At 40.5% G+C, this 13,654-nt stretch overlaps 1 protein-coding gene across 5 annotated transcripts in view; it reads left to right on the top strand.

Annotated features, from left to right (window-relative positions):
- The window catches only part of LOC138838825 (glutamate receptor 4-like), a 274,865-nt gene that overhangs the window by 201,522 nt on the left and 59,689 nt on the right, over positions 1 to 13,654 (top strand). For all 5 annotated transcript variants that reach the window (XM_070038188.1, XM_070038187.1, XM_070038190.1 and 2 more), the window contains 3 exons: positions 5,543 to 5,701; positions 10,880 to 11,047; positions 12,344 to 12,448. In XM_070038188.1, the coding sequence (XP_069894289.1) occupies positions 5,543 to 5,701; positions 10,880 to 11,047; positions 12,344 to 12,448 (432 nt within the window). The remainder of the gene's footprint in view (positions 1 to 5,542; positions 5,702 to 10,879; positions 11,048 to 12,343; positions 12,449 to 13,654) is intronic.

The following is a 13,654-nucleotide window of genomic DNA, read 5'->3' as shown; positions in this document are numbered from 1 at the left end:
ATACACAGGGAACAGTGGCACTCATGTCACAGAATGACTGTTCATTTAAACAGATCCCATGCCTTTAAGGGGGCGTGGGCTTTAGACATAATATTATGCAGTTGTGTTTCTTCTTTCCCTCAGCTGTTAGGTAACCTAAATATGGCCACCAATGGTAACAGGGAGCTCTTGGTATTTGCTTTAACCACAAGGCAAAGTCAGATTCCTGCTGTCATTTAGATTTTTTAATTTTTAGTCTTTGAGTCAATTTATATCTATGACTCTACCAAAAAAAGTACAAAATTCTAATGCGTGAGGGTATATAATTAAATAGTAAAGGCATCTGTCCCTTACCAGTATCTCACCACACCACACCACACACGTGTGTGCTATGCACACTATGGATGCAACTCCTGTCTCATCCCACAGATAAGCAGAGAAAGTTCATGTGTCTATGTTTACTTCTCTAGTCTGTTCCAGGTTGGAAAGTAAACACAGTTACCCAATTTTCTCTCTCACATACATGGTGTGTTTTCTTTTTGTCCCCAGGTATAATCAACCCAGCTGTGATTCTACTCTGTGGGCAACACTATTTTAGGTTTTCCTTTTGTTTCAACTTTTCATTTCTGAAGTTTCAACTTTTCTGCACCGAGCAGGTTTAGAGTGCACCATCCATGTGTGCAGCAAAAGTGCTTACTCTAAGCTATGCATCCGTGGCTCTCGCCTGTAATCCTAGCTACTCAACTAGCTGAGATCTGAGGATCAAGGTTCAAAGCCAGTCTGGGCAGATAACTCCTTGAGAAGTGTATCTCCAAAAGATATTGGAAAGTAGAGCTGTGGCTACAGTGATAGAGTACTAGCCTTGAGCAAAATAGCTCAGGGACAGCACCTATATCATTGCAGGCCCTGGCAGGTACAGGTATAGGAGCAGGCATGCACGCGCGTACACACACACACACACACACACACACACACACACACACACACACACACACACACACACACATATCCCACACACACCCCCAAAGTGCATACTCTTAAGTCCATTTCTCCAGGGACTGATTTTCCAAAGATAATGAGGACAGGCTTGGTGTCCCTTCAGTTCACTACACCAGAGCTGTGTGGATATGATTTATCATCCGGTGAAACATAAATGCAGCGCAGAGCAGAAATGTGACCTCAATCAGATAAAACTTAAAAGATGAGCCATTTAATAAGCATTGATGATCTATGCCTGTAGGCAAAATATTCATAAAGATAGCTGACACCTCTACTTTTAAACACCCCACCCCAGGAGGGACAAACTGCAAGTGAAAATTAAAAGGCCCAAGTTAAATGTGGATTAATCTGGACAGGTCTCTAAGCACTGTGAATCTGAACAACATACTAGGCCAAAGCAAGAAGCACAGATGAGATCCTTCACATAGCCCATCCCGGGAGCACTGTTTGCTTAGTTATTGAATTTCCCTCTCTCTCTCTCTCTCTCTCTCTCTCTCTCTCTCTCTCTCTCTCTCTCTCTCTCTCTCTCTCTCTCTCTCTCTCTCTCTCTCTCTCTCTCTCTTCTCTCTCTCTCTCTCTCTCTGTCTTTCTCTCTTTCTCTCTCTCTCTCTGTCTTTCTCTTTCTCTCTCTCTCTCTCTCTCTGTCTTTCTCTCTTTCTCTCTCTCTCTCTCTCTCATACACACACACACACACACACACACACACACACACACACACACATACACATACACACCATTATTACACCAGTCCCTAGAACTTCACTTCCATATTAGTCTCTAGATACAATGAAACTAAATGGCCAGCAAAGTAACTGTTTCCAAGGAAACTGCTTTCAGAGTCTTGATCCTATCAATTTTCTCTATAAAATTATAAGAAACTGCACAAAGGGAGGGGAATATTACCTGCTCTCAAACAGACACAGCTAAAATTAACATAGTCACATATCAGCCATTGAAGCCGTAATGGAAAGGAGAGTATTATAATCAGGCAAGGTAATTTTTCCCCGTTACTTTAATGTAACAACAGAAGGAAATCCGAGAAATGTGCACCATTATTGATCACATAGACTTTACATCCGATTTTTTTTTTCTAAAGGCTAAGCCCTGCCGGGCTGGCAGCGGTTGCTAATATTATCAAAGGCAGTTTGGCAGAACTTCCATTTCAGCCATGGCAGAAAGGACAAAGAAATTAATAACAACGCCATCAATTAGCAGCTAATGCAATAGTTGAGTTACTGTGGCTTTTAGAAAACACTGAAATTATCTGCCAGCCTGTGGGTCTGCCCTCTGCTCCGGCAAACAAATGTTCGACTGACATTTTAGTAGCTGGAGATTGATGGACAGTGTTTTTCCATTTCCAAGACACAAATGGGTTTTCTGGTGTCTGCTTTATTTCTCAGTGAAATGAGAATGTTACTGATGAACTATCAAATTAGCAGGCCCAGAATAGGCATGAAATAAACATTTGCTGAGTGAATTAATTAATAATTACTATCAATTAGCGAATGCCAGCCAGATGGGCCAAATATTTGAAGATGTCCATTCTCATTCTACATGTGGGAAACCCAAGATTAGAAAGTAACAGAGGTAGGACTCACATCCTGGGTTTTTATTGTATAGTATCATCATGTCTTTCCTGGGAATGCTGTGATGATTAATAAAATTAATAGCGTGCCTTTGTATAAGAAAACACAAGAATCGCAAAGCATGATAGCACATGCCTGTAGTTCTAGTTACTCAGGAGGCAAAGGCAAAAAGATAGCTCTGGTAAAAGTGTTGTGAAACCTTGCCTCAAAACCAAAAAGGTTTTGGGAGGGTGAGGGCTATTATTATTCCAGTGATTAAGCACTGGCCCTAGGTTCAATCCTTCGTACCAGAAAGAATTGTAAAAATACACAGGATCACTGGGTGCAGGTGGCTCATGCCTGTGATCCCAGCTCCTCAGGAGGCTGAGATCTGAGGATTGTGATTCCAGGCCAGCTGGGGCAGAAAAGTCCCTGTGAGATTCTTATCTCCAACTAACCACGCTAAAAACCATAAGTGGTTCTGTGGCTTAAGTGATAGAGCACTAGCCTTGAGTACAACGAGGTTCAGGGACAGCGCACAGGCCCAGAGTTCAAACCCCACAACTGACCAATAATAATAATAATAATAATAATAATAATAATAATAATAATAATAATAATAATAATAATAATAATAATAATAATACACAGGATCATAAAGAGGCAAAGGCGCACTCAAAAGTCAATTCACGAAGTTGTAATTTGGCTTTATTAAATATTTGCTAGGTAGTGGTGCTGTGGCTCAAGTGGTAGAGCACTAGCCTTGAGCTGAAGAGCTGAGGGACAGCACCCAGGCCCAGAGTTCAAGCCCCACAACCGACAAAAAAAAAACAACAATGAAATAAAACATTTGCTAGGTGACCTTGAAAACGTATGCAGCCCCAGCTGAACTCCCTGCTGCTTCGTGAGCCTCCTTCCACTATCTGGGGGATAATGACTCCTTTTCTCCTGGGTTTGCCCTGCTTCTTTAGCAGCTGGAATGACAGATACCCACCGCCACACCCAGCCATTGACTGAGATGGGGTCTTGCTAATTTCTTGCACAGGCTAGCCTCAAACTGCTATCCTCCTAATCTTTACCTCCCCAATGGCTAAATTTATGGGCATGAGCCATCATCTCCAGGCCTGGCTTCTGTTTTCTTAAAATTAATAATATAATCTTTCTCAGAACGTTGGGATGACTAAACTCCTTCGATAATCTGTAGGAAGTGCTTAGCACTGTTTCTGTCACACAATACACCCAGCTTCAGTATGAGCTGTTAGTTCACACACCTAGGTCTCCCTGTAACCATTTTCCTTAGTCTATTGACCAGACTGACACATTTCTTCTTAGATAAAGTGATGTACAGATATGAACTAGGAAGGCAATCATCATTATCAAAAAATAAATAAATTAGGCAAAAATAAAACTGGAAGTTTCTAGATCTGCAAACCCATCTTCCCTGCTTTTGACTCCAGCTGTAGGGTGACTGCTGTACATTACACACACACACACACACACACACACACACACACACACACACACACACACACACATAAAGATAGAAAAAATACTTTCAAGTTATCTCAGAAAAACTAGAGCATCTTCACAAAATTTATTGAAGACTCAAATTTGCGGGGTTAGGGTGCACATAAACAGTTCACTGTTCCCAGAGCTAATACCTTTGTTAATATACTTCCCTAATATACTTTGCCCTGTTCTTGCATTTAGTGTGCATTGCATTAAAGCACTTTAAATGCTTAGTGGAAAAACAGTGATGTTTGAAAAGAAGCAAGAGAGGAAGGAAGGAAGGAAGGAAGGAAGGAAGGAAGGAAGGAAGGAAGGAGGGAGGGAGGGAGGGAGGGAGGGAGGGAGGGTAGAGAAGTAAAGAAGGGGGAAGGAAGGAGGGAAGGGAGAGGAAGAGAGGAAGAAGGGGGAAAGGAAGGAGGGGAGGAGGAAAGAAGGGAGAGGGAGAAAGAAGAAAGTGTGGAAAGAAAGAGAGGAAGGGAAGAAAGTAATAGATACTAGAGATGAATAAGAAGACTTGTAGGCAGAAAGATAATTTTGGAAACCCAAGATACTGTCTCTAGCCCAAATGAGACGATACCTCTGATAAGTGTTCCCTCACAGGTCCTTCATTCTACCTGGTGGGAAGCATTAAGGTCATATTCTCTCTCTCTCTCTCTCTCTCTCTCTCTCTCTCTCTCTCTCTCTCTCTCTCTCTCTCTCTCTCTCTCTCTCTCTCTCTCTCTCTCTCTCTCTCTCTCCCTCCCTCCCTCCCTCCCTCTCTTCTTCTCTTCCCCTCCCCTCTGCCATATTGCCCTCTTCCTCTTGCACCATTACATCCCAGGATGCCAAGGCTGTTATGAATAACATAATCAAAGGTTTTATATTCTCTAGCTCAAATTAGCAGCTCTCCACTATTGGGTGACTGAATAATTAAACAAAAACCCCTTATAATGGTTCTCCCCAGGCTGGGAAGGTGGCTCAATGGTATAGTGCTTGTCTTGCATGCATGAGGCCCTGGGTTTGATTCCCCAGCACCACATAAGCAAAAAGAAAAAAAGCTGGAAGTGGCACTGTGGCTCAAGTGGTAGAGCGCTAGCCTTGAGCTGAAGAGCTGAGGGACAGCGCCCAGGCCCAGAGTTCAGGCCCCACAACCGGACCCCCCCGCCAAAATATGGTTCTCCCCCATTACAGGTTGAGAATATGTCCCCATATATCAGAATCACCTTCATATAATAAACAATTGCATATACCTGTTTCTCAAGGCAAGAGACACTCAAATGCTGGCCTTGCCTGTTTGTCATCTTTCAGAGACATTCAAGAAGTATGTGGGTTGAGCCAAAGTGAAAACATTTATACTGAATTTTGAATGACAGAATTTTGAAGCTATGTTGGCATAATCCAATTTCCTTCCTCCTTCTAGCTATTGTTCCATTAAAAATCTGTTTTGATGTACACATGGATCGATACTTTCTTACTGTAAATTTAACAACTTTCCATATTGATTTTCATAGGGATTCAAGGACATTTCTCTGGAGAGGTTCATCCATGGTGGAGCTAATGTTACAGGATTCCAGTTGGTAGATTTTAATACACCTATGGTAACCAAGTTGATGGATCGCTGGAAGAAACTAGATCAGAGAGAGTATCCGGGATCCGAGACCCCGCCGAAGGTATTGGCTTATTTTTATCTAATATACTACTAATATTGTTTTTAAATTTAAGAGCAAGAGTTCATTCTACTGTCCTTCCAGCAGCATTTTGCCAGATAAACTGCAGCCTGGGAAACTATGCAAATATTTAATGATGGGGGGGGGTTATTGTGAAAATACTATACAGAGGGGTTACAATTACATGAGCAAGATAATGAGTACATGTAATGATTCTATTTTTAAGAGTTAGATTGTGAAACATTAACTTGGGCAGTTTACTATTATTATGATGTCACCTATGAACTTTCCTCATGAAATTGCATGTTGCTAAAAAGATTTTGTCAGCCAGGTACTGGTGGCTCACACCTGTAATCCTAGCTACTCAGGAAGCTGAGGTCTGAGGATCATGGTTCAGAGCCAGCCCAAGCAGGAAAACTTGTGAGACTTTTATCTCCTATGAACTACCAAAAAAAAAACACAGAAGTAGAGCTGTGGCTCAAGTGATAAAGCACTAGCCTAGAACATAAAAGCTCAAGGATATCACCCAGGCCTTGACAACAGAGCACTGAAGACTCATCATTCCCTGTCAGGGGGCACTAATAAGGAATTCTGAGACAATTAAGGTCTAGGAGGAAAAGGTCTCAACTCTTCCACTTCTTTTTTTTTTTTTTTTTGTCAGTCCTGGGGCTTGAACTCTGGGCCTGAGCCCTGTCCCTCATCTCTTCAGCTCAAGGCAAATGCTCTACTGCTTGAGCCACAGTACCACTTCCAGTTTTCTGCTGGTTTATTAGAGATAAGAGTCTCATAGAAGCTGGGCACTGGTGGCCTATGCCTGTAATCCTAGCTACTCAGGAGGCTGAGATCTGAGGATCATGGTTCAAAGCCAGCCCAGGCAGAAAAGTCCGTGAGACTCTTATCTCCAACAAACCACTAGAAAAACTAGAAGTGGCACTGTGGCTCAAGCAGTAGAGCTCTCGCCTTGAGCTGAAGAGATGAGGGACAGCACCCAGGCCCAGAGTTTAAGCCCCAGGACCAACAATTAAAAAAAAATGAGTCTCATAGACTTTTCCTGCCTGGGCTGGCTTTGAACCGTGATCCTTAGATTTCAGCCTCCTGAGTAGCTAGGATTACAGGCATGAGCCACCAGCGCCAGGCTTTTTTCACTTCATAATTATAAAATTATTTTTACTATGCCAATTTCTCCTCTTCTGCATGAATGGACAGCTAGCATACAGAAAGAATTTTAAGTTAAAGCAATGATTGGTTATATATTTATACATAAATATATAATAAACAACATATAAATATACAAATATGTAATTTATGGTTATATATTTATATATAAATCTAATAAACATAATATAGAAATATAATATAGAAATATCTAATTTATATTTATATATAATTACTATATGTATAATTTTCAAAGCCCTTTTTAACATGATTTGAGGCATACTGAAGCCATTTAATATAAAGTCAGTTTTCATTAATTGTAGAAGTTATGATCTGTAAAATTTCCTCAAGAGATAAATGAGCATATAAATGGTACATATCAGGCTTGTTTCTGTGAGCCTCTGGACACCACCTTTTGTCAACCAGTCCATGCATAGTCTTGCATTTGTGTGTGTGTTTCTATTTAAGGAAGTCTTTTTTTCATATATCATTGGCTCATTAATGCTGACCTCATAGTCAGCTACTCTCCAACTCAGACATGAATGAAACTTATTAACAAACTTGGTTACTCCATAACATACCTCAGAGTTTAGAAACATTTGATAGAACCATTAGATAGCCCTCAAGACTATATTTGGGACCATATTAAACAGTTGATCATGGGAGGACCAAAAGCACAAGAGTAGGGAAAACGTCACTAAACTGTCTACTAAAAGGACACTGGTTTACAGCATGAAATCAGAAACAGGAAGATAGTGTTCCCTTCTTCAACCATTGTCTAGTCTGCATAATGGATGAATCCAATGTTTCACTACAAAAGTGCCCCCAAGTATTGATTGACAGTCACAAATAACTATTAGCTGGAAGGCAAGTTCAAAAGCACAGAGTCCAACCGAGTGATGACTGATGATAAATACATCAATTGCACTTCAATTATTTAGTATTTCAACCAAGAGTCAAAGTGTGGTTTTCCATCCTGTCACTTCCCTACACCACAAATAGGTCCTCCACAATCCATGAACAGGCCTTTCTATGGCTGTAGGTACAGCCCTGTGTCACTTGTCAGGTGCTGGCTTTTTGTCTCACAGTCCTTCATCTCTTTTCTACCTGTCCCAGTCCAAACATTTCCAAAGACTACCTTCAGTTCCACTCTGTTAGGAGACTTTGTCTTATTCCACCAATAAACATGAGCTTTCCTCCTCTACACTAGGATCCTTGATGATGTAAAACTCATTGAGGATTTCATAGAATTCTTTACATACTTATTTCATACCCACAGGGCCATGATTGGTTGTTTACTCTCAGCTTTAGCCACCCTTGTGATTCTGGACCAGTATCTAAACACAGTACTCCAAGAATTCTTACATGTGCTATGAAACTTCATCCTCACAATGCATACAATTGATAGTTATTATCTTGTTTGTTTGGGGGTTTTTTTTGGGGGGGGGGCTAGGTCTAGGTCTTACATTCCATAGCTGAAGAACATATTCCCCATTCCTATAACTTATGAGTAGAAAAATTAGAATTTCTCTCAATTCTTTCTTTTCAAATTGCAAATCTGTACTGTGATTCCATTCTACCACTTTGAGAAATGGAACTCACGGTGTCATTCAGGTCATTGGGCAGGGTAATGGAGGGATTCTAGACTGAGATCTAGTTTTACTCTGCCATAAAATGCAACATTTCTCTAATAAGGATTTTCTCAGTGTTATCTAGAAGTGTGCCCATAAATACAGTTTGCTGGACTGTAACACAATGAGGCACGTGGGAAGGACTGAGAGCCTTTGAAAAGGTAAAAGCCAATTTAAACAACTGCTTCTTCCTATCTATCAGTAATATGACCTGTCAAATTCCACACTGCCTTTGCTGCTGTGGCTAGAGGTCTCCTTTGCCCAGGCTCACGGTGTGAGGTCTATTCTTTTGCTCTACTTCACTTATTTCGCAAAGATGGATGGACTTTTTAAACCACAGCCAAGTGCATTTGCTTTTCGCTGCTATCTCTTCTCAGCTACTTTTTCCCTATTGAAATATCAACAACAGTTTTCTTTTATCCTCCCTTGATCCTGAAATACTAGCATTACATTTATCTCTTGCCTTTTATCTCTTTAGCAAGCGTCACTCTACTTGTTTTTATTTTGTTTTCTTTCTCAGTGATGATTTGATGGTTTTCTCTACTCAAATGTGTGTTGGTTCAAGCAGTCGAGGATGACCATCTTTAGTGTATCTTTCAACTACTCTATCTTAATTGTCAGGGGTGAGCTTGTCCTTAAACCTGCTTTACCATGGGGAGATACACAGGGAAGGTTAATTATGTATCCTAATACAAGCTTATAGTTAGGTCTTCTATTATTGAAATGTTCTTTGCTATAATTCATGAAATATTCCATGCTCTATCTATATCAGAGTTTTTCTCATCTTTGGAATGCTACCAATTATAATGGCAATATTGCGTAACATTGGCATTTCAAGTGAGTTTTCCTTGTTAGCAAGCAGAAAAATCCAAGAAACATCTTCCACTTCCCATAGCACAAACTTATCCCTCATATAAATGCAGAACGATTACCATATAGGTAATTGCCTATATATAATATATATGTATATTATATATGTAATATGTACCTATATATTATCATATATATACATATATATTACCTAAAGGACATGGTAGTCTTTGTGGTGCCATGCTTCAAGAAATTCCTGATCTATTTCCCATGTGTTCAATAATTCACTAACCATACTCTCTCAGAAAGGATTCCCAGATTCTACTTTCCTGTCTGCCTTTTCTCACTTCCCTTCTTACCTCAATTACCTTTTCCTGGGGCTCCCTATTTTCTCAGAGAGAAGCATATAGTGGCCCCATCAGAAAGCAGATGATTAACACTTCATATCTCCACTTTGATCCTGTTACATTGGAGTCAACTGAATGATCAACTCTCACCTGCACTTACCATCTGTTGCATTCATTCCTGTTTAGCTCAGTGACTACATTCTAGCATGATACTTCTGAATAGCAACAGGCAAACCCACTAATTCTTCTGAGAGTCTAAACTAAGATATACACTTGGAATCAATAAATATAAATGAAATCTCAAAAAGCCCTAGTAGGCATTTTGCAGGATGAAAAGAATAAGAAAGCCCAGCTCTCTAGAGATCCAGTCCTGCCATGGACTTCTAGGCATTATACTAGTGCTGCACACAGATTACACACTTGGACACAACAGAAAGACTTCCCCTGTGACCTCCTGATTCATGGGCAACTGTTTATTAGAATATTTATTTTGTTTAAAGAGTTTTCTCCTTTTAAAATTAAGATGAAGCCAGATACTGGTAACATATCTGTAATCCTAGCTACTCAGGCAGCTGTGATCTGAGTCCACGAGACTCTTTTATACATACATATATATATGTGTGTGTGCATGTGTGTGATTTATTGTAAAAATACTGTACGTAGGGGTTACTCAAGAAACTCTGAACTCCAATTAGCCGCTAACAGCTGGAGGTGGCTGTAGAGCTACAGAGCTCAGGGACAGCGCCCAGGTCCTGAGTTCAAGCCCCAGGACCATCTGGAAAATAATAATAAAGATGAAAGAATTTGGTATGCAGTTTTTGTTGTTTGTTGGGTTTTTGTTTTGGGGGTTTGTTTGTTTTTGTCGGTTGTGGGACCTGAACTTTGGGTCTGGACGCTGTCCCTCAGCTCTTCAGCTTAAGGCTAGCACTCTACCACTTGACCCACAGTGCCACTTCCAGCTTTTTCTGCTTATGTGGTGCTGAGGAATCGAACCCAGGGCCTCATGCATGTGAGGCAAGCGCTCTATCACTGAGCCACCTTCCCAGCCCCAGGTATACAGTTTTTATATTCAAGTGAGAATAGGAATTTCTGATTACAGAGTAAAATAATTATCTGTAACCTAACTGCCCTTCAGAGAAGGTGGTCCTTTTGTCCCATACCCGTAGAAACCCCAGACGATTCCAGTGTGCTAAGTAAGACCATCACATTCATCACTGTAATCATTTTTGCTTCATTAGTACACCTCTGCCCTGACTTACGATGGAGTCCTGGTAATGGCTGAGACGTTCCGAAGCCTTCGAAGGCAGAAGATCGACATTTCAAGGAGAGGAAATGCTGGGGATTGTCTGGCGAACCCTGCTGCTCCATGGGGCCAAGGAATTGACATGGAGAGGACGCTCAAGCAGGTAATCACACACGTCCTCAATCCATCCCAGGCTCTTCCTCACCAGGCATGCTTAAGAACACCGATGAATGTATTAGAGCACAAGTACATTACAGTGACTGTACCATTCTGATATGTCAAGCTTGAATCATCCCAGATGCTTTGTTAGGTAGAATCTTGATGTTCATATCTTTTATCAATGAGTAGTTAGGATGAACAGAGTTATTCAAACTCCAGTCCCTTAGCATAACAGATAAGCTCACTAGATGTGTTTGTTTGGCCAGGGCCAAACTGGTAAAGCTGCTGCCATCTTAAATACTGCTGAGAGGACACATTATACTATACATTCATAATTATATTATGTATGTATATATTATAAAATACAATACAATGTCATAATGATTAGACATTTATAATATATGTAATATATAATGACTAGACATACAGTACAGATGTTATATATAATGACTAGATAGATTTAAATCTTCTGTAATGTCATTGGTTCAAAGCAGAAAAGTGAACCAGAAAGACTAGTATCACAAAAAGGTCTATTTTGCTGGACACCAGAGGGTCACACCAATAATCCTAGCTACTGAAGCTGAGATCAGGAGGATCATGGTTCAAAGGCAGCTGAGGCAGAAGTGTCTGAGACTCTTATCTCCAATTAACCAACAAAAAGCCAAGCTGGAGGCATGGTTCAAGTGATGGAGCACCATCCAAGAACTCAAGATAAGCAAGTGTGAAGTTCTAAGCTCAAACCCTAGAACTGGAGGGAGTGAATTAAAAAGAAATTTTGCATCATCTGAGCATGAGTATTTTTCACCATTTCTTATACCATAATTTCGATTTTCACAAAGAGAAAATGTATTCTAGAATGGGTATTGGGACTTACCTATTCCATGATGTGGATAAAACCCAAAGTCACTAACTAAATGTTAGGTATATTCCTATAAAAAAATACTTCATGTATTGAAGAAGAAATCTGTTAGTTGAAATGGAAACTTTATAAGGCATAAACACAGCCCTCTTGTAAGTATACAGCAAATTGGTTTTTTAGATCCCTTTGACAGTCTCTGCTCTGATTACACTTCAATAGCTTGAACACTCAGTGTCATCCTAGTGTCTTGGTTGTAGCCTGCAGTTCCCCATCCTGTGTGCTCTCCATCCTGTGTGGTCTCCATCCTGTGTGGTCTCCATCCTGTGTGGTCTCCATCCTGTGTGGTCTCCATCCTGTATGGTCATCATCCAGGCAGGTGCAAAGTAGAGTGGATAAGGGAAAGGGCAAATGAACACCTAGGATTTTCTCTTTCCTTTGCAGGTACGGATTCAAGGGCTGACTGGCAATGTCCAGTTTGACCACTATGGACGTAGAGTCAACTACACGATGGATGTGTTTGAGCTAAAGAGCACAGGGCCGCGAAAGGTGAGGAACAATTTTAACTGAAAGGGCGGGGGGGAGGGAGAAGATTCTGTTTTCTTAGTTTGCCTGTGGCATCTGTGAAAGGCTATGGCTGAGAGATTTCCACTTTCTCTTTAGAGAGTACTAACATGTAGTATTTTCTTGATAATCTGTGCTGAGATAAGTTCTTATGGCATAAAGCTGATATTGAATGATGTGCTAAAGCTGAAACTTCTAATGTATGCATTACCAAGATCCTCTGTTTATAATGGAATTATTATGGCCAGGGAAGAGTGCTTAGCAAAAAAATAGGCTCTGAATGGTAGCCCATGCTTATAATACTAGTTACACAGGAGAAGAGGTAGGAGGATTACACTCCAAGGTGTTTCTCAAGACAAAAGCATGATATTCTATCTGAAAGATAACTAAAGCAAAAAGGGTTAAGAACATTTCTCAACTGGTAGAGCACTTGCCTAGTTTAAAACTTAGTAGTGCATACAAGAGAGAGAGAGAGAGAGAGAAAGAGAGAGAGAGAGAGAGAGAGAAAGAGAGAGAGAGAGAGAGAGAGAGAGAGATCCCACAAAACTTACTGCACAGAAAAAATCAAGATGCAGTAAAGAGACAAAAAGCACTTCCATGTATTATTTGTGAAGCCATTTGAGAGGGAAAACACCTTCCTGACATTCTTCAAACAAGGCAACTGTACAACCCCACCAGCACCTTACAATGAACATGGAGGATTTTCTGTAGGATTTTCTGAGATTTCAAGGGGGGAAAAAAAAAACAGATGTTCAAGTTAGCATTATCTAAAACCTTTTTCAGTACTTAGTTGTTCAAAGAATTCTTTCCAAAATATGCTCTGCTGCTTTAATGTCTTAATGATAGCTACAGTTTATGAAATTCCTGCTACGCCTCACTACTGATCTTGGAGTTTTACATAATACTTGAATCTCATACAACAAGCCTGTGATTTGAATAGTATTAGATTCTTCCTTTGTGTCAAAGGAGAAAACAAAGACTTTAGTTCAGATACAACTAACTCTAGAATTTTCAATTATCCGGCCCTGCCTGAATCTGCTCTGGGTGGAATTTATTTTCTAGTAAGGTAGAACATACTTACATAAGTGTGTGTGTGTGTGTGTGTGTGTGTGTGTGTGTGTGTGTTGTGTGTGTGTGTGGTGTGCATGCGCCAGTCCTAAGACTTGAATTCAGGGCCTGAGCGCTGTCACT

The sequence above is a fragment of the Dipodomys merriami genome, unplaced genomic scaffold, assembly GCF_024711535.1.
Source record: "Dipodomys merriami isolate MVZ:Mamm:240054 unplaced genomic scaffold, mDipMer1.0.p SCAF_29, whole genome shotgun sequence".
In the NCBI taxonomy this organism is placed as follows: domain Eukaryota; kingdom Metazoa; phylum Chordata; class Mammalia; order Rodentia; family Heteromyidae; genus Dipodomys; species Dipodomys merriami.
The sequence above is the reverse complement of the archived record's forward strand: the minus strand, read 5'-3'. Positions and strand labels throughout refer to the sequence as shown.